The sequence below is a fragment of the Molossus molossus genome, unplaced genomic scaffold (genome assembly GCF_014108415.1).
Source record: "Molossus molossus isolate mMolMol1 unplaced genomic scaffold, mMolMol1.p scaffold_m16_p_1, whole genome shotgun sequence".
NCBI classification, from domain to species: Eukaryota; Metazoa; Chordata; class Mammalia; order Chiroptera; family Molossidae; genus Molossus; species Molossus molossus.
This window is the reverse complement of record NW_023425344.1, coordinates 54,329,257-54,351,095: the sequence shown is the minus strand read 5'-3', so window position 1 is coordinate 54,351,095 and position 21,839 is coordinate 54,329,257. Positions and strand designations below refer to the sequence as shown.

Below are 21,839 nucleotides of genomic sequence, written 5' to 3'. Positions count from 1 at the left end.
ATTGATTTAAGCTTTCTTCCCAAGGATACAAAAATAAAAATCTAAGTTAGAGTTAGATTAGTCATACCAGTGCACCGGTTCTCCCTATACTTTGACGTTTGGCAGAAATAAGAGAGTAAACGTGTGTAGAATGGTAGTGCTCTATTGTATAAGTGTTCAGTATGTTACATAAATCTCAACTTTGAGGTTAAACCTTTAATGCCAATCATAGAACTTTATGTCATTTGTTATAGAGTATTGTTAAGTGAGTTATTGCATGGCCTTGATGGGAAGCCATGAATTAACATTTATACACTGGATTTGCATTTGTTCTCAATATGTTGGCTCTGAATAGCCCCTTCTAGAAATATTGTGGAAAATCTGGAAAATGAGAAATATAGACTAAATGCATGCCCAATTCTTTCCATTGCTTGTAGGAAACATGAGTTGATAGCAACCATTTTTTATTTTTGCTCATTAAGGCAATTGTTGTTCACTTATTTTTCATCCATAAAAAGCAATCTGGGTCATAGCTTTTTATTATTTAACATGCTTTTCTAAATTAAGACAACTTTTATAGCAGTTGGTTTTTAAGAATTCTTAAAAACAGATGGAAAACACACCAAACTATTTACAACTAATTAGGTAATATGAGTTGAGATGCTTAAGATAAACCAATATGGCTCCCTTTTTGTCAGTAAAATAAGTGAGCTGATTTCTTGGTTAGTCAATACATACTCTTTGAGGTAATCAAAATCACTCAAATTAAGCAGGCTTTGTTTACAGGTGCCAATAAGTATGTACAGGATTTAAAACGTGTTCTAATACAGTACATTTGACTTCAGCTATATTAAATGGAAAACAGAAATATCTTTTTTGATCTCACCAATTTTTATTTTATTTTTCTGTATCTTATTTTTAAGTTTTATATATTTTTGAGAAAACAACAAATAACTGTAATTCTGATGGATAGAAATCATGTGTACACGTGTGTTTGTATGTGAATATGCATCTACATAAATATATATGTGTTTGTTTGGTTCCCTAGTAGTAAGGAACCAGGTCCAGTACTTTGGATTAGAGTCGTGTGAATGCACCAGGCGATATAATGCAAGGATACATATGGAGGCAAGCCCTGGCACCTGGCACCTGGCACTGCAGAGGTGAGCCATAACTTATTTTCTTTTTGTTGCCCTAGCACATGTCAGGATAAAAAGTAGAAAGAGAACAGACCCTCCCTGATTTGGTGTGTGATTTTGAGAGACTAAAGATCTGGCATTCAATGCGATGGTCTCCCAGAAGATCCAGAGATGGTGAGAACTGTGACTTCTTACACGGTTGCCCCAAGTACCCTTATTAAATCACTGAGACGACAGGAGAAACTTTAATCTCTTTCAAAAAAAATAAACAAGACAGAAAATAGGGCCCTGATTTCATCTCATTCTTCATAGGAAGGAAGGAATGGTTAAGTCTAAATTGTAAAAGCTTTCAGATAAATGTGTTCATTTAGAAAAATACACTATGACTTATTTTTCTTATTTTCCCCATGTCCTGCATCAGGATATAATTTTAAATTCTACAAGAAGCTACTTCCTCCATTTCTTAAGTTAAAAATATCTTATATAAAAAACAACAATTTCTGCCTTTAGACAAAATATACAACTATTGTCCCATAGTTTAAAATAATGATTAGTCCATCACATTTTGGACTACGAGTTAATCTTAGAATTCTTCAGCAAAATCTCTACAAAATAGATACTCTTTAAAAGAGGCACATATTTTGACTTTCGGTATCTATTTTTTTTTTAAACTGTCTTAGGAGCAAGTTACCTCACATAAATATTGTGCAAAAAAGGAACAACATTTTTGTGAGCCTATAAAATATCTACTATTTGCATAAAAGATAGTGTAGAATTAAGTTCTTGGCTAACTTTACTTAATGAGAATCTGATAGATAGGGGACTAGTGTCCACAGGAGTTGTGGTTGGAATAAGGAATTGCCCACTTCCCCTCCAGGCAGACAAACAAAACAGAGTTAGAGCTGAGGATGGGCCTGAAGGCAGCCGATCTCGCCTAGTTTAGTATGTTTCAAATGTGTGGTGTTTAGCACGCAGTCCATATTTGCTTCTCCCCATTTTCCATTGTATCATTGTCTCAATACATGACACAGTGGTGCCAACTTATACATCAAACTCTAGTATAGTTAAATCAGTTATCACTGATTTGAGGAGTAGAAAAATATACTGATTAAATTGATTTTACTATATATTTAGGCTAACAAAAATATATCATTTGCTGATACTTTCTGAGTAACTTATTTGCATCAGGTAAATAAGCTTTGAAGTTTTCAATAAAGCATTGAGCGCAGGAAAAAAAATATCAATTTTCTTTCTATAGTAGCTTGTGTACATTATACAAATAGTCTATAAAAAATAAAAAGTTTCCAAGTGTACTTAAAATATACAACTGTCGACTTAACACATGACCCAACATAAATATTATTAAGAAAACAGGAATATTAACATAAGCAGGCAGGCTGTGTGTGCATCCTGGCTCATAGCTTGATGGCACCGTTCAGACTTGTGGCAATACCAGCTCTCCTGAGGTCACCCTTTCATACTCCTCCTTTGATTTTTCACTTTTTTGATTTCTGTACCTAGAAATATTCAGTAATGAAACTATTAGCACTGTAATTAACAGTAAGAAGAACCAAGTATGTTAACAAAAGGAACATATATGAACTCAAAAGGTGCATCAGTGAAGTGTTTCCAGAATTACAAAGTTGAACAGGTTTAGCTTGGACAAGAAAAAGTAAAACAAACAAAAGGAAAGAAGAAGGAGTAGCATTCTGTGGTCAAACAATTTTGGTGCGCTGGGAGGAGGGACAGAAAAAAAAAAAAAAACTTAAAAAAAATTTGAGGAGGAAATGGTGAAACACTCTTGTTAAAAGAATCATTACAATTATCATGAAAAATGGGTAGGATTTATCAGTTGACTGACAATGTTCTAAGTGCTATGCATTCATTATTTATTTTATCTTGAAATTTATGATAATCATCATTTTATAAATGAAGAAGTGAAGTACAAATAGGTTACATAACCTGGCCAAGATCTCCCAGCTAGGATTTATAAATCTATCATATTCAGAATCATTCATTCATTCAAGCCCTCTTCCTAATGTTTTGAGCTCATTTTCTAACAATTTCAGAATGTAGTCTTTGCTTAGTGGAAGAATACAATTAAAGAGGCTTTGTTTAGACTCAGTTCTGCCACTTGTCAATTATATGAGCTGAGCCTATCAGTTTCCCACTCTAGACCTCGTTCTCCCCATCTGTATAAAGAAAAAACTGTAGTCGAAGACCTTTCAGGTGTATCTCAGATTTAATCACATTCAGTTCTGTGATCATAACTACTTAAGAAGGCATTATTATTTGAAATACTTAAAATCAAACATGGGCCAAATAAATTTAATCTAATAAAAGTAGCACATTTTCAGACTTTCAAAAGTAGAAGTACACTACTTTCAGAAAAAAAAAAGAAAACCATTCAAATGTACACTGAACAATTGGTAACAGTTCCAAAATAAAAAGGATTTCATGGAGACATTTGAAAAGCAGCTGTTATTAACGAATTCACACTGTTTCCATATCCTGGTTTTAGCCCTAACAGTATGGCATTGTACATGAGGATGGAGTGTGAATATTCTGGGGGGCTGACATGACCACTTTTTAACAGTAAGCTTTTATAATTGTCTGGAAACTCACATCTATTAATTGCCTTAAATTTTGAGATCCTAAGTTTCTGGGGTTATTAATTTACAAGGGTGTGTTTTATGAAATACAAAATTTGGCCCAATAAATTAAATACAAGTGATTGGCATCATGGCTTAAGGATTATTTTCACATGTATTATCATATTCTATACTGAGTACTATAATTAATGTAGGATAAGACTTTCTATCTGTATTTTTTAGATACTTTTTCTTTATTGATTTCAGAGAGAGAGAAAGGGAGAGGGAGAGATAGAAACATCAGTGAGAGAGAACATTGATTGGCCGCCTCCTACTTGTCCCCCACTGGGGATTTGGCCCACAACCTGGGCATGTGCCCTGACTGGGACTGGTACCGGCAACTGGCATGGGTAGATGCTCAACCACTGAGCCACACCAGCCAGGCATCTATCTGTATTTTTTAAAGAACTGATACTCCCATGTTTGACTTGCATAAAGTCATGTAGGTAATAAGTAACAAAGCTAATAACAGAATCAAATCCAGATGGTCTGCCACTAAAACATCTTTATAAATATCTACATTGCAGAGTCTACCTTAACTCTCTAAAGAATGCTTTGTCCATATTTTTACCCAGTTTGAAAGTCTGTATTGCATAAAAGTAATTTACAAAAACAGAGTGTAAAACACACACACACACACACACACACACACACTGGTTTACCATTTCCAGAAGTAGTATACGGAACCAGCGACAAAGAGAAGAATGAAGATACCAAGAATCGCAGTCAGAACTACATATTCTTTGCTCAATGGTTGTTGGACCGTTAAATAGAAGTGCTCACATCGAACACCACCATAACCCACATCACACCTAAAGGAAAACACACGAGAAAGATCAATTATTTTTTTAAAAAATCATGGTACGACTTAGTTTTGTAAGAACTAATCTCACATTATAATGCAAGAAATCAACAAAGTTTGCTAGAAATTGTAGAGTTGAAATCAAAGACTGACCTATAACGAGGCCAAAGTGACAAAGAGTTCCACGTGCCTCTCGAGCTAAACTGCAGTATAAAAATGACTATCCTGCACAGCTGCAGTGTGACTGCCAGTCTAGAGTAGTGTTTCGGAAGGTTCTTAGGTTTGAAGTGCTTTTTGTCTATATCAGTGGAATCAATTCCCGAAACAGTGGCTGATAATATATATAAGCCCAGTGAAAAGATTAAAAGTTGAGCTGCTATTGTATGAGAGGGGGTTATCTGAAGCCCTCCCCCATCTGTACCCCTGAAGTATCTGTACAATTTGATAACGACTAACTGCTCTCTAATTAAAAAAAAAAAAAAAAAAAAAAAAAAAACCTCACTTAATAAAGTTTTTTATAGTACATATAAATTTCTCCCCATGGAAATATAGAGTAATTTCAAAAAATAAAGAAATATAGGTTTAAAAACTTTGCTTGCTGCTTGTTTGTTTGAGGGATATTACCTGCAGTATTTTTCACTCATGTCCACCAGGAATATGCACTGTCCATGCAAACAGTAGCCATTCATGTCAGGGCTGCACTGTATTATTGACACTTGAGCCATACGTGGATTGTTTTCTGTCTGAACTGTGGAGAAAATGGAAGGTTGAATATATTCTGCTGCTTTTTTTGAAACCTTACTCATCCTCTCATAATAGTAACCACTGATCTACCGTAACAAACCAGGTCAGGTAGCGATCAGTAGAGAATTTTCAGAAGTACAAAGTCACTCTAGTTATCACACTCTCTAAACAATAAAAATACTCCTGAGCCAAAAAGAAAGTGTCCAACAGACTAAACCAGACATAACTGGGGATTTAATTCCCAAAAGACAACATTTAAAGGTAGAAAAGGTAAGTTGAGGACACACACAGAACAAATCATTACCCTCCATAGTTATTCACTTAGCCAAAGTTTGTCTAATTTTTTTCTCAAAATAATTCTGAAATTCACGATTCCAAAAGCAATTGTAAGTTGAATACATTAATTAATTTAAAAGAGCTTAATTTGCCCTGGCCAGTTTGGCTCAATGGTTGAACCTGCAACTCTCAGCCTGTGGACCAGAGAGCTGCAGGTTCAATTCCGGCCAAGTGCATGTACCTTGGTTTAGGTTTGTCTCTGGCCCTGGTCAGTGTCATGCGAGAGGCAACGAGTCGATGTGTCTCTCTCACATTGATGTTTCTCTCTCTCTCACTCCCTTCCACTCTATCTGAAGATAAATAGAAACATAACCACCAGTGAGATTTTTTTTTAAAAAGAGCTTAATTCTATAGTGACTTTTAAGTTGGTAAGGTTTGTTTTGGTGTGCATTCCTGAATTTTTGAGGTCACCATGGAAGAAATCAATCAAAGCCTCCCAACATCTCTAACAATGAGACCTGAACATGAACTGGATAAATTCTGAGTTACAAACGCCTCAGTTAGGCAAATGCAACAATGAATATAGGAGCTTTATTCGAAATAGTGTTGCAACTTATATGTAAAATTCACTTTAGAATGTTTTAGTTACTAAAATGTAAAGAATGCCTATGAAATAATTTTTTAATATAGCATCTTGATGGCAATACTCTTGTTCAAATAATCAAAAACAGAAGCGGGAAGCACACCAAACCTCCAGAGAGCCCAGTGATAAAGGAAGACAAGAGAGTAGGTGAAATTGTTTTGGAAAATATCTTGGTTCCTCAACATAAATAACCCTTGGCTCAATAGCTTAGGATAACTTTTGACTCGATGACTACATAACCCTTGACTAAATATAAAGCATGTCTCTTTTGAACCCACATCCAGAGTCCTCTGGGGTCCTTGAGGGAAAAAAAAAACTATGCATCACTTTCCTTGTATGCCTAAACACCACATTTGGTACATAGTAAGTACTCCATAAATGTTTCTGAATGAATGCTGTGACTAAAAAGACAGGACATCACATGTTCCTCTTACAAAAAGAACAACAAAAATACATTCATTATGTACTGTGTACAGAGTTTAAATGTTCCTATTTTGCCTGGGATCCAGCCTGTAACAATGGTTTATCAGTAAAGCTCTGGGGAATGACTATAGGGAATCTGATTTTCTTGTTCCTTATCTCTTTAAGATCAAATGTCTTCATATAATTGGATGCATAGTCCCACTGCCCCCAGTAATTTCTCGATATAGGTTTTACAGATTGCTAGTTCATAAGGGGGTTAAAAAATTCTTCTGTGAACACAGCAGCTACTCCCCTTCCTTTTCCCCACTGTCATACAGCTGTAGTCTTTGAGTTCCCATTTCTGTTAAACATGTGTAAAGCGCTGCTGATGAAGTTGGTCTTACCTAAAGCTGTGCAGTTTTCTTCAGATTCTCCTGGGATACATGAAGGAATCACAGTGGTACTGAGAACTATTTGTAGAAGATGAAAACCTATTTATGAAAAAAAATCAATTATGTAATTAATGCTTCAAGAAAAAAGTTTTGTCAGATGTCCACATAAATGTAGCATTTATAGAGTTGTTTTAATTATCTCAAGAATTCGACCCATCAAAACCCTAAAAGAAAATAATTCATGGAAACAGGCATATAACTGATAATGAACCCCCAGCTCTTACGTCCAGGGGTAAAAGCCTTGGTATTACAGTCATAGTTAGTTATAGATTTAGGCTGCTTTAAATGTTTCACAGGAACCTTTTCAAAGACATGATTTTGAAGTTTGATATTCTAAGAATCTTAGAAATTCAAAAACTGTAGGATTTCAGGTGTTTTATTCTATGTTATGCTCGAAGCAATGTTCCAAGGTAGACTATATCACAAAAGAGGACTTCAAATAAAAATTAGGTTCTGCTTATGATACCAGCTATACAGGACTCTAAATCTAAGATACAGTCATTGTTGATTTAATTGCCTGAATTCTAAATGACTCTTTGCACTGTAAAATGTAATCTAAGCAAAGTCAGGATCTATTTCATCTAACACTGAGTAAGCACATATATTGAGCTGTAGAATACAATTCTGTTGGCCCAGGAAGCAGCATCTCATCATGTGTCTCCAGTGAATAGATAAATATTGGAAAAAAGACACCAGAATGACTCAAGTCATTTCTGAATTGCATAGAAAGCACAAGATGGATGCTTTTAATTGCACTGATATTGACTAAAGAGAGTTTAGTCTCATCTGCTTAATAGTCAGGCATTTGTACTTCAACCACTCTTCCCATTCTATATGAGTAATAGTTGTACAAATATAAGTGGTGATAGTAGTAGTAACACTCGCAGCAGTTAACATTTCTTGAACACATACTATATGCAGGCATGGTTCTACTCTCCTTGTCCATATTATTTCATTTAATCCTTATTGAACCTTGTAGGGAGATACTATTGTTGCTATTAGATTATGAGAAAACTGAAAGAGTTTAAGCAACTTTCCTAAGGGTACAGAGTATTTTTCTGAATAAGCTACTTACAGAATTTGTAAACAGACAAAAATACTCGTGTATAATAGATATCACATGGAGTAAACAAGTGTAAATGTAATTGAAGCAGATTATTTAACCCCAAAGAGAGGCAACAAAGTATGATGAAAAAATAATCCTGTGAGAATATTTGAGCTATGTGATTTATTTCCTCCCTTAGAATTTTTGGGAGAATTAAATGAAGTGATATTTTTTTCTGAAATGTCTAACATACCAGAGATTCCCATAAATGTCCCTTGATACTCAAGATCTAGCCTCTAGTGTTAGCAATATATATGAGTCGTGCCCTCTACTGGCCGGTACCAAGATTATAAATTTCTGTAATTTGGTTTTTTAAAGGATGATTTAACCCATGTATAAAGAACTTCATTTTATTTTTCTCAGAGGAGGCATGTATCTGTTAAGCAAATTGCATATTCTTTGCATCAGCATCATAGTTTGTAATTTCTATGTTTCAAACTTGACACTTGTAACAATCCTGTGAAGTAGTCATTAGCCCCAAACAACCTCAGTGCAGTTAAATTAAATGTCTCATCCAACACCAATTATCCAGTGAGTATGGAAGATAAGAGTTAGAACTGTACCTTTTGACATTGTCTCATAATCTCAAGGATCTGAACATACTTTTTGAAGTTTAGAGCTATCTCCTCCCTTTCTGTATTTCTACAACAACATAAATGCTGCTTTAATTACTCTTACAGGCAAAACAAATCTTTCTTAAATGAGGAAAAAAAATAGTTAAAATTGGGATTTCATTGTCAGTTGAACAGAGATGAAAAAGATTACTTTGCCCACATAATTTTTCATGGAGACTAAGTTAGAATCTCATCCAACTCAATTTTGTTCTACTTCTCCATATAATTTTGCCTTGCACTTTTAATGGCTGAAGAATTAAACCTTTTAACTTATACAGTCTGCTCAACACAAACTGGAGTTATAGATAAGCATTTTTACATCCTCCTATTTCTCTATGTTTCTTCAACTGAGGAGTTCTTTGGAGGCAACATTACCAGTTCTCCCACCAAGAAGGGGCCAGCCAGGTCCATTGTGCAAATGCACATGTGAAGCTCATTTCTTTATCCTTTGCAGGAATCAGAAACTAGCCTCTCCTGTTTGGCATTGCTTCCAACTGTAACCTGCAACTATTTTAGAATCCAGCTAGTTGTTTGGGGGTGTTGCTTCTCAGTCTTTTTGTTTTTTAAGGATTTTAGCAGTTGTTAGTTTTTCCACTGTTGGAAACTTTGTTCCAGTTGGTCAGGCCACAGGTGATATATTTGTCTTTGTGAATTAAAGAATGTTCAGTGCAGGGTGTGCCTCCACAAAAACTGGGCTCTCCTAACCTGTGACACTCCCTTGGACGTAGTCCATTGCTCAGGATGGTTTCTGTGAGACTCGCTACATTAATCCAACATCCAGGTATTTTAGAGATGAAATTGTAAATAAGTTTAAATGCTACTCTCAAAACAAAGTGTTTAGACTCCAATTCCATCGTGGATGTATGTAACCACTAAGATAGCACAATTGGTTCTAAATCATGTGTTCATCTTCTCAGCTCTATTACTTTAAAACAGTGGTTGTCAAGCTTCCCTCCACCTCTCCTCTGCCCCAGGCCCTTGCAAGCTGGGGTAGAGGCGCAAGTGGAGGTGGTCAAAAAATTGAAAAACTCCACCATGGAAGAGTCTCTTATATCTACCCTGTCACCCTTAAGAATCACTATTCATTATTTTAAAGTCATAACAGGGAGGGACTAGATGCTAAAGTCTTATCTATGTATTTCTTAAATCAATCAGTTTTCAGGACTTTAGTGTTCTTAAACATAACGATCTCTCTAAGATTCAACTGCAGATATTACACTTGAGTTTTGATCCTTGACCATGGGTCCTGCTAAGAAAATAATTCACTATGACACAAGAGATTTTTGACAGTGTCAGAAAACAAATCGATGGCAAGTTCATGTTGATAACTAAGATGAGAGATTCTGCACAAGAAGATATGGGGTAAATAATTTGTAAAGTCAAAATTGGCAGGTGAAACTACTATTTCAGTACTACTGTAAAAATCAAAATTCCTTTAAAAGCCATTTTTTGTGTCCAAATGGGATTCAAGATCCTGAAGCTCACCTATTCATCTCTCTACCTTCACCTTTCAGAGACTGTGTCTCAGTGAAATCTCAAATGTGCCAGCAGGAAGTGGCGCTGGTGACTCACAGGATACAAACCACCTCTACCCTGTGAGTCAGGGCCGGGCCTACACCCTTCCACAATGTTGGGGACTGCACGAGTGGGAGAGGTTGAGTGCCATCACCTGAATGGGGGTAGCACTGAATGCTGTGGGCCCTGGGGCACGAAGAAGTGCTTGCCCAATAGCAGGAGGAATGCCAAGTGTCAAAAATGCCCTTATATTGCACCTGGTTTCTTTTGACCTTGCTCTTTTCTGGCCACACCGAGGGGCTCACCTAGAAGGAGGCAGGGACTTGGTGACTGGCCTACCAAGCTAAGCCAGCAAAATCATTTGCAATTTCCGTGGATAAAATGGCTCTCCTGGCAAAACAATCAGGCACATAAAAATGACCCAAAGTAAAATGAGGTAGGTTATAGAATGAAAGAAATGCAAATTATTTTCCTAATTTTACCTCTTATAATGTTTAGAAAAGAACAGCAAACTTATAATAAATCATAGTAGTTGTCCAGCCCAAACAAGTAGTACAATCCACTTTATTCAGACTTTTGCTGTGGTCACATGCCAGTCTACTCACAGACTGTTACTTTCCACCTCTTCCATGGAAGTTTACAATTTTCGCATTTGTGCGTAACACAGTAGGCATGTTAGGTCTTGTGTGCTTTACAGGAGTGAATATGCCTTCACCATTGCCACATGTCTTTTGTTTTAAATTACATTCCACTATTAGATGAAGTCTTATTGCACCTTGGTTAAAATAACTGTACAATTTTTATCACATTACATAATGTAAAAAAACTAGTGTCAATACTTGCTAGTAACATCCTACTTTTCATGTATTTATAAATAACCTTGCTTTTGTACCAGCAATTATTCCCTTCTTATAGTTTTTCAATGTAAACCTTTTAACCAAGCTTTATTAAAAACTTATAAGTGAAATAAGCTAGTCAGAGAAAGACAAGTACCATATGATTTCACTCATATGTGGAATTTAATGAACAAACTGAACTACTAAGCAACATAGAAACAGATTCATAGATAGAGAGCAGGTGGGCAGCTCTGGTGTGGGGGAGGGGAGTAGAGGGATTGAACATAAAAGAAAGAGAGAGAGAGGGAACTCGTGGCCATGACAGCAGTGTGGTGATTGTGGGGAAGGGTGGAGGTGGAAGAGGGCAGAGAACAAATAAATGGTGATGAAAAAAAAATAAAACAAAATAAAAAATTATAACTATTTGAGATAAAATAGGATGAAACCAGAGGTTGATATAGCAATGGTTACGAATAAGTATTTCTTTTCATTGTGACTTTAAAAGATAGCCATAAGAGCCCTGGCTGGTTTGCTCAGTGGTTAGAGTGTCAGTCCGTGGACTGGAGAGACCTGGGTTTGGTTCCCGCTAAGGGCACGTACCTCAGTTGCAGTTTATTCCCAGCCCAAGTTGGGGTTGTGTGGGTGGCAACCACTAGATATGTCTCTCTCAAACTGATGTTCCTCTCTCTCTCTCTTCATCCCTCTCTCCCTCCCACTCTATCTGAAAAATAAATAAATAAATAAATAAATAAATAAATAAATAAATAAATAAATAAATAAAATATTTTTTTAAAAAGATAGCCATAAGATCCTCTTTGTCAAGGGGTGAGAAAAGATTTAATGGGTCATGTTTTTCCATTCATTGGCATTATACTCTGCAATTTTGGTAGTAATTTCTAAATCATACTTCAAACTGTTCATATTTTAGTCTCATACAATACTATGTTAAAGCTATTCAAATCAAGAATCAGTGTGCCAAGATATAAGAGTATAGTGTATTTTACCCTAAAATAGTTTTAAAGATATATCTTGTTCATGATAGAAATATTTTCAGAAACAGGAGGAGGAGCATCAATTTGTGTAAAGGGCACAATTTTATTCATCTGAGTGTTTGGAATTTTGTGACTTAAGAGCTCCTAATGGGAATTGCATCCCCTAAAAGCCAAAGATTCATTTCTAGAGTTATTATTTCAAATGTTTCAGTGGAAATATTTATTTTCTCCAAGATAATGTTATTTGGGAGTGACTTTTTATAACTGTTTTTTACCTTTACTCCCTTTCGTCTTGCTTCTCACACCTGTCCCTAAAGATCCAATTTGATACTCAAATTACTATTATATTATTGTTTCAAAAGAAACATCCCCTACAGGAACAATAGTTTGGATTATGAGTTTTGCCACTTACCTTCTTTTCATTGTGGTCATGTTGTGGCCTGAAGCCTGAATACGTGATAGCATTTTTAGAAACATATTTACTATCATCTCATGCATTCTTCATGAAGGCCTATTGCCAAAAATGAATTTGCAAAAGAACAGAGTTGTAATCAGTGGGCATTTTAAAAAAAAGGAGAAAATGAGTACACAAAAGTAAGTTTATTCTTTAAATGTATCTTTATTGTTGAAAGTATTACAGATGTCCCTCAGGTAATTTTAAAAGCCTCAAAGCTAATTGCTTTTCATTCAGCAAAACTGTGTAATGCGCCTAGCATATATGAAGCTGCTAAAAAGTTTTATTTTGTGAAAATATATTTTTGGTTAAATTGGAGACTTCACCTTCATTAAGAAGTATATGTTTCTGTAGTATAGTGCTAGGGTGGGAAGAACTTAGTCACATCTAATAAATAAAAGAGGAGAGCAGCTTAGCCTATACTTGAGTAACTACATGTCTCAAATGATATTTGTCCAATAAATATCCATTGAGGTTTTTCTGTCTGTAAAATGTTGAACAAGATGCTCAAAGAAAAACTAATGTAAAAGATATAGCTCCTGTCCTAAATAAAGTTAATGGGGCTAGACACCTGGGGATGGAGAGGAAAGGAGAGAATTCATAGATGATGCCAAGTTTCTGGCTAGAAAATACCAAGGATGGTAGTACCATTAAAAGAGTAGAGAACAGGCCGACGAGCAGGTTTGTGGTGGCACTTGCAGCTGGTAGGTATAAAGAGAGGACATGATATGAGTAAAGGAATTTGAGTTTGTAGTTTATATATCACCTATTTATATTTATGAGGCCCTTGGGAATACAGATCTTAAGTAAAAGAGTAAGAATGGAGTTGATGGAGTCTATTTGAAAGTCATATGAGGGAATATGACCTTTAAAGCATAGGAGCCATTCAAATGTTCCAAGGGAAGTAGTATGGAATGAAAAATAATAGAACTTAGGAAATAGATGATAAAGAGTGAATAGAAATGGCCAAGGAAATTAGAGGAAAAAAAGAAGCTCAGTATTGTGGGAGCCAATAAGTCAGAATTATAAAAGGAGCCATGAGGTAGTCAGCAAGGCAATGGTATAAGGAGAAAGTATGAGTGACTCCATCATAAATAAGATTAATCACTATTCAGGGCAAGTGGTGCTAGAATTAGTGATAAAAATTGCTAAGTTGATTTTTTAAACACAAGAAGTGGTTTTATATTTGCATCTGGCTTACCATTACTATTCATTTTATTTGTCTTGGTAACTCAAGCATTGATTATTCAAACTGTGATTATGAGTGCCAATGTGTTATAGCAATGGAAATACTCACTAGGCTTATGGTTCTTAACCTGGAGTAATTTTGTCAACCAGGGACATTGGCAATGTCTAGACACATTATTAGTTGTCAAAACTAGAGGGGCCGGGTGCTACTGACACCTAGTGGGTAGAAACCAGAGATTATTGCTAAACATCTTGCAATTCATAGGAAGGCTCACAGCAAAGGATTATCTAGTCCATAAGGTAAATACAGCCAAGGCCGAGACACCCTGCATTTGACCCATGAGATATGGAGTCCAATTCTAGCTCAGATACTAACTTTATTTCCCTGCAGCTGAGTTACCTTTTCTCTAAAAACAGAGGCCTAGGAATGGAGTAGATTAGAGAGGGCGATGGAAGTTAGATCAAGTTACTCTAAAGTTCCTTTCATTTCCAAAACAATACTTTTCTTTTTTCTTTTTTCTTTTTTTTACTGACTATCCATCATTCAGTCATATCACTGCTCAATCTCTCTCTCTCTGTCTCTTTCTCTCACTTGCACACACACAAACACAGTGTGTGTAATTTAAAATATGCTTAAATTTTGTTAGGCATATCATCAATGAATACAGACTACCTTAAGAGACATACACGAGGAAAAGAGGAAAGAATCAGTATTAGGTTTTATCAGAAACAACAAAATTGAATTTTCAAGAACTATTGTTTAGTCTCAAAATATTTAGTGTCTCGAACACATTGTCAAAGAATAGCTAGATCAGTCAGACAGTGGTGAGAGCTCTAAAGCATCATTGTAAGCATCCACCTACCTAACATTTCCTGAGATTTTAATATTAATTCATCACAATGTGAATAGAAAAGAGGAGTACAGCACCAGTAAGGAGAGACAGTGCTAGATACACAGAGTTACTCGCAAAGGGTGGGACCACAGAAGTGGGAGAGGTGCATGGGGGATGGGGGAACAAGCTGCTCATTTACTTATTTATTTTTATTTTTATTTTTGCCAGAGGAGAGCACAAATGCAGTCCCCCACTACCACAAATTGTGCAATCGAGTTTCTCTCATTGGGGGAAATCGCAGGGGTTAGGACATCTGGAGTGCAATGGGTGAGCCTGGCCGGGGAAAACCACCTTTGCCATCATGAACTCTGCCCTGCCGGGTAACTATGCACATTTACTTTTAAGTGGTGGGAGAAGAAAGGTGGAGAGGTCTATCAGAGAAAGCTTGACACTTTCTACGGTCTTAAAGAATGAGTAGAACTTCCATCCAAAGTGGAAAATGAGTTGGGGGCATCCACATTTAAACATGAAGCCTTACATGCAGGATAATACTTTTAAGTCTGTTTTCTCATTTGCAAAATGGGAATAATAATACCTTTCCAGGTTAAAAGGGAGTTATTATAGGGATCTAATGAGGTACTTTGTAAGAAAGCACTTGATGATGATGATGATGATAACTCTAATTTTAAAAGTGCTTTTTATTATTTTCTAATATCATCCAATATATTAAATCTATTTACAATAACCTGATAACATAGTTATTATGATCTCCATTTTACAGATGAGAAAACTGAGGTTCACAAAGGAATAAATATTTCTAAAAGTATCAAATAACTGGGGTGTGAAACCTATATTTCATATACTATGTATCTTGATTCAAAACTATAAAGTTTGACATATAAATGTTTGTGTGTGTGTGTGTGTGTGCATTCCTTATCTGGAAGGTTTTCAAGAGGATTTGTATTTAACTCACTTCTATGCCTCAAATTTAAAATTTAGAATTTTTGTCCTAAAAAATTAAGGGTTAACATTTTTTTTCTGGACAATTAGCCAATTGTCTTGTGTATTATAGATAGTATCCTAGTCAATGAAATCATTACTTTAGCCTAGAATGTCACTGAACCTTTATTGGCCTTGTAACTGGACACCCACTCTTTCATAACACATCACCAGAGGACACTGTCTGTCACATTACTTCATTTTCCTAAAGCTTCCAGAATTGTTATACCAAAGAGATGGCTGTCTGGGTGCTCCTCCCCAGGGATCTCTCCTATTATAGCTGTAGGGAGTCTTACCATTGTCTTCTGAAGGAATGTTTCCAGCGGAAATTACAACCATATTAATTAGATAATTTGCATAGGTTTATATTCAGAATGAAGACTTACAGATGAGGAAACCACACCTTAATTTATAGCCTCTTTGAAGAGGATTTCTTACACCACATTTGCATCTTTTGGGTGACCAATAGCCAGGAAATGGGAGATTCTTGGGTAAAAATGAACAGAACATGTTTACTCTTGACATTTACTCTAGTTTCTTTACTGAGCCTTACTTAGTTTCTTCATTTGTCAAACTAGGCTAATCATACCTACTTTATACAGTTATTTTAAGAAGTAAATGAGATGGCATGCATAAAGCACCTACCACATCACATAGTTGGCTCACCGCAGGCATTTGGTAACTTAGTTCCCTTCCCAACTCTTGGATTTGGTCCCCAGTATAGAACTACACATCCTATTACCCAAATTGTTCATACCGTAAGATGATATGGAAGGCAGGTAGGGTACCTAGGTCAAAATCCAGACAGGAAAGGCCTGTCATCAGGTTTTCTGCCTACAATGTGTCATCTCAGGTGTGCTAACATTCAGGCAGCTGATAAACTCTCAGTTCAACAGAAAATATCTGAGGCAAGTCGATGTCTCATTGAGATCCGTGCTTCTCATATTTTCAAGAAAAGAAATGTTTATTCTGCTCAATTACCTGTCACTGGGCAATGACATAAGGATAAAATAAATGTCTTGGAGATGTTATTCAGGAACATGCTCAAAAGCCCATTTGGGTATCAATGAAAATGTTTGATTTTCGATCGAGAAACCCTAAGCCTTAATTGCTGAACTCAAAATAAAAAGTTCTCTTTGCTCTAGTACAATCACAAGATTAGAAATGATAGTTCAGCTCTATATGTTGATTGCTTAGAAATGTGTTACCTAGTTTGGGAAAATCTCCACCCTTTTACTTATGTTCAGTAAGCTAAAAGCACTGGCTTGCTCAGCTGTGAATTGGCCTCATTTAGCCCTGTTCTTCTGCGGGACCTTCAGTCATAGTTTCCAACATATAAAGTAAGAATGTCAATATTAAATATTTATAAAATTTAAAAGTAATCAAATGATTGTGTGAATGTGTAGCAATTTAAATCTACATGTTTTGGAGGCAGAGGCTGGAACTGAACATGTCTCTATTTCTTCCACACTCATGAAGACATATAAATTCCACAAAAAAGGCAATAATAAACTGCTGTAATCTAAAATGAATGAGAATAGTCCTTTGGGAAAAGCATTTCTAGATAATCGTTTGTTAGGGGGTGAAAGGGCAGTTTCAGAATTAACGGATGGCCTTACCTTTTTTCCAGTGCTTTAGAATAAAATTGTTGGACTTGCATACCTGCAGTGTAAAGATGCTATACAGAACTTCAAACAGGAACTTTCCTAGTGGCAGAGAACTATCTGAACACACTGGGAAAACAGAAACTGACCTAGCTCATTTGGAAATGGGCTTGGCTGCTGATGAAATAAGTGAACTATAATTAAGTAATGCAATAAAGGAGTTAAGCACTTTCGTGACAACAAAAACACACAACATAGGTGGGTAGTAACCAGGTTATTCATAGGTTCTTGTCTCAAATTAGAATATTCAGTGAGTGTCTCAGAACAGACACTCGCTTGCATTGTTCAGATGCATCCTTCCAGGTGGGGGGAAAGCACTAAGCCATCTGACCTCTAGGTTTAATGTCTGACTCTAGGAAGACTGTCACCTTTCCAATTTTATTATTTTCACAGAGATTTAAAAACGATAGCAAAACCATAGTATTTACTGAGAATCTTCTACCAAGTCCTTAGCACAGTTTTGGTAGAAACCAGACATGCAGTTGCCACTTACATTCCTGAACTTGGATACGTTCCACTCTAGGTAGTATGCATTTCATTAGGTCTCTCAACCCCTGAGATAAGGCGTGTCAAAATAATAATTTAACTGTCACAGCCTGCACAGGTAGGTTGGTAGGTAGGTAGGAGAATTTGCCTCATTGCAAGTCCAGAAAGAATGTGAGACTGGCAAGTTTTATTTCCTTATTAAATGTTTATATACTCCAAATTCCTCTTAAAGTTTAAAGAATTAAGAAGAGGCAATAAATATATTTTTCAAACAAGGACATTTAAAAAAAAAATTTTTTTTTTTGGCCTGTCTACCAGCACTAAATCATCTCAAATAGGATGATGACAGGAATTAAAGTACACTCAGCGATTACAGGCGGTGGGGTGCAATGCGTGCCAGCGAAGAGCGCCTGACCAGCCACCGCCACGCGGGCTCAGGGACAAGCCCCAAATGGCAGGTGTGAGGGTGGACCGGCGGCGACGAGCTCCGCGGCCAGGCCGCGTCCCTCCCGCTCCAGACACGCAGGAGCTGCGCTAATTCCGTGGGGTTGGTAGCTCCAGCAAACGGGCACCCGCGCACGCCAGCGCCCCAGAAGCTTAGGCAGGCTCAACTCGGAAAACTGTGGACAAACGGGGAGGGGTCGGGTGCGGGGTAACACTATTTTCCAAAAGGTTTCCCCTGCCGGAGTCTAGTCTCCACTCCTGCCCCCACCCACCCCTTCCTCTAATAAGAAAGAACCCGACGTGAAGTGTCAACAGTGCATCCCGGTCTCTGGATTTCCAGAACAGTAAATTTACAAAGAAAAACACAAAAGCTTTTCGACTTTTTATGTTGCCTAATACGGAGCTGTATAAATTCATGCATGACATATATACCAGTAGTTGATTGATCAATGAAAAGCCTCTGTTCCTCCATTCCAGCCCTGGCTGGGGGGAAAGACGGACTCGCAGACAAGAGACATCAATTTAAAGACGACACTAGCCCGGAGGAAATCTCCCTAATTGTCCAACGACAAACGAAACCCGGCCGCGCTCGTCTGCTCGGGGCGGGGACGGGGGCTCACCCAGGCAGAGCTGCAGCGCGCGGACGCGGCGGGCGCGGCGCGGTCCCATCCTGCTCGCGGGGTGAGACTGGGGGAGCCCGCGGGCTCTCGGGCGGGGCGGCGGGCGGCGGGCGGCGGGCGGCGGGCGGCGGGCGGCGGGCGGCGGGCGGCGGGCGGCGGCGCAGAGCGAGCTCTCCTGCGCTGCTGCGAGCGGCGTGGCGGGGCTGCGGCTGGGGAGCTGCGGAGAGAATGGAGAGCCACCCGTGGGCCAGGTCCCGCTGACACCGGTCTGTCAGGCAGTTGAGCTCACAGGCACCGCGATGGGACCTTTATAAGTCTGGGGAGGAGCCTCGGGCCTGAGGGCTTACTAGTGGGGTGAGGTACGAAGTGTCCAGAGTTTCATAATCGGCCCGGGGGAGGAGTGGCCAGAGCACTGTCCGGATGTCATCCTCCCTCTCTGAACACCTGAGAGTGGTTGAGGAATGAGAAAATACTCTTCTGGTTAGCCGGGGACTACTCCCCAAACTTTTCCATCTTCCTCTCTGACTCCTGCGGGTGGAGGTGGGGAGCATGGACCAGATGGATTGGTTTGCTTTGTGGGCTCACCTGCCTGAATAGTGGGTGGTTTTAGTTCCCTGGGTGACAGGCGTAACTTGAATCAAAAGTCTTCCCACCTGCGCTGGTGTTCTCAGTAGGTGCTTTTGGAGCGTGTGTCCGTGTGCGTGTGTGTGTGTGTGTGTGTGTGTGTGTGTGTGAAGGACATTTTTAAAGTTTTCAGTGTTCGAACGCTCCCGCTTCATTCATACCCGCCCCCTCCCAGGAGTGCCTTTCATATCTACGTCTTCCTTCTCCGGGCCTCTGTTTCTGCTGTCTTACATGCATTTATGGCTTCCAAGTCCAGTAATGAAAAAGATGCTATTTGCCATCCATGAGACTGCCGCTTTTGATTTAACTTCCCCAAATTTTGTCTTCATCCTGTTACTTCCCCGTATAGAATCTTTCATTGACTTCCCATTCATTGCCCTGTGGAAAAGGCCTGCCACAGACCTGAACCCAGTCTTTTCGACTTCAGTTCCTACCAGTTCAATTGTCTCACCCCAGCCAGGCTGGAAAAGTCACTATTCCCACTTCCCTGCCTGTGCTGGCGGGGTCACTGTTTGGGAGAATGGCTCCCTTTCGCTGGAGCTAGTCAAATCCTACTCATTTTCACAGTTCTCAAAGGTCTGGATTTCTTGACCCTATAGATACCTTTTTTCATTCTGACTTCTACAGCTTGTATTTTTTATCTTCCACCTAGACTCATAGAATTCTAGACCTGGTGAAACTACTTTGTACTATTTAACTGTTCTTGTTTGTAAGTTGTCTTGTTTGCAAGTTGTCTGTTCAAATCTGTATGAATACAAAAATTATCTTACTTTTTATTTTATTACCCTGCAGGGTCTAAGAACAGTGAGTCAATTTAGCAATACTGAAAACATATTTGAACAAAAAAATGAAATGTGATGGATATTAATAATGCCTGCTTTTTATTGTTTTCTTCTAATTATCACCCCCCTTTTCTCACCTCTATCTTCCTCGCTCAAATGGTGCCCTTTAATGTCCAGAACTTTCATGTTGGAAACAAATGTGCCCACTAATGTCCATCAGTGGTTAAGATCATGGGTTCTGGATTTTAGTATGTCTGTTTTCAAACCCTGAGACAAGTAATTTAATCTCTCTCAGCTTTCTCATATGTAAAATAAGGATGACAATAATAAAATCAAGATAATGAAAGTGTTTACAACATTGCCTAGCACAGGGTTAGCACTCTGTAAAAATATCTATGATTATATGTAAAAACTGATGCTGGTACATGGTAGGATGGTGGTATTCAGTAAGTGGTCAATATTCATGAATCAATACACAGGAGGAGAGAGGGAGAATTATGAGCTCAAATCCTAGCTTCTGAAACTATCAAGAAATCAGACAGAAAGTGACTTCTTACATAACTGCCTTTTTGAAAAACAAGTAGAGGAAAGAAAAAATCACTAAAACTAACACAAAAGAAAAATGAAACCATGAAAGATGATTCTGGGAATGGGTTACAATTTCACTGAGCATTGATAGAGATCACAATCTGGTATATTAGAATTAGGGAAAGGGACTGCTGGGTATGTACTAGCTTTTGTTTTACAAAATTGGTTTGGAAAAGAAATAGCTCAAGTGTTTGAAAAATTAGGGCAGAACTTGAAAGAATGGTGTGTCAACTGGGAGCTTTTCCTTATTCTGCACGGTGAGGAGGTACTTGCAAGGCGTGACAAAAAAGAATTTGTTAGTTCTAATTAATGGCTTGTTTCATCAAATATAGTGTGCTTTGTGCTCAAAAGAAGGATGGGGTGGGTACGCTCTGAGGAGAATGGTGTCATTTTGCAAGTCAGCTCTATGGTATTGATACGTGGGAAGGCAGTTTTTGCTTTGTAGCTGACGTTTGCAAGCATGAGATATCACTGTAAAAAAAAATGCTGTACTTATCCCAAACTTTTCCACAGGATGTGAAGAAATCTTTTCTTTATTGGTTCTATGTTTACTCAATTTTGTAGCCATTAGTTTTTGAGAATGACTCCATCATGACGCATCAGGGAACATTGGCCACTGCCTCTGCACATCTTTTTTTTTAATAATTGAGGACAATTTTCACTAATCGTTCATTTAAATATATATACATAGTATGAAGTACAATCATAATTCCTCTTAAAGGCACAGACATATTTGAAGATAGAACAATTTGGGAAGAAAATAACCAAGTTAGGAAGGAACCTAAACACATCAGCCAGATTAGCAATTCCCAGGCTGAGAGGTATGGGATTTTTTTTCAAGAAGTTAGTAAATCTAGATAATGTCTATGGACTAAAATATATAAAGCTATTCTTTAAAATGCTTTGAGTCTCTATTGTGTTATTAAATATTCATTCTAAATTGATACTAAATTCAAGGTGGCATGGTGGCCTATGTTTTTAATTGATACATGACAAACATTTAACCA

The 21,839-nt window shown here is 37.7% G+C and overlaps 1 protein-coding gene and 1 non-coding gene across 2 annotated transcripts; both read right to left on the bottom strand.

Moving 5' to 3' along the window:
• Positions 1 to 2,519: 2,519 nt before the first annotated feature.
• On the bottom strand, positions 2,520 to 18,889 carry EREG (epiregulin). The gene is made up of 5 exons (XM_036245951.1): positions 18,839 to 18,889; positions 7,041 to 7,127; positions 5,196 to 5,319; positions 4,432 to 4,581; positions 2,520 to 2,635 (listed from the first exon to the last, which is right to left on the bottom strand). The coding sequence occupies exons 1-5, from the start codon at positions 18,885 to 18,887 to the stop codon at positions 2,554 to 2,556; spliced, it is 492 nt and encodes a 163-aa protein (XP_036101844.1). The 5' UTR covers positions 18,888 to 18,889; the 3' UTR covers positions 2,520 to 2,553.
• Positions 14,851 to 15,013, bottom strand: LOC118622777. Its single transcript, XR_004958131.1, has one exon. It is a non-coding gene; the product is annotated as a U1 spliceosomal RNA (small nuclear RNA).
• Positions 18,890 to 21,839: the final 2,950 nt, after the last annotated feature.

Excerpts from the sequence above, each read along its gene's own strand:
- EREG (XM_036245951.1), bottom strand. The coding sequence starts at position 18,887 with ATGGGACCGCGCCGCGCCCGCCGCGTCCGCGCGCTGCAGCTCTGCCTG. Across the intron at positions 5,320-7,040 it reads AGAAAACTGCACAGCTTTAG|TTCAGACAGAAAACAATCCA; the intron begins GTAAGACCAACT and ends TTTTCTCCACAG. Across the intron at positions 4,582-5,195 it reads ATGAGTGAAAAATACTGCAG|GTGTGATGTGGGTTATGGTG; the intron begins GTAATATCCCTC and ends GTTTTCCTTTAG.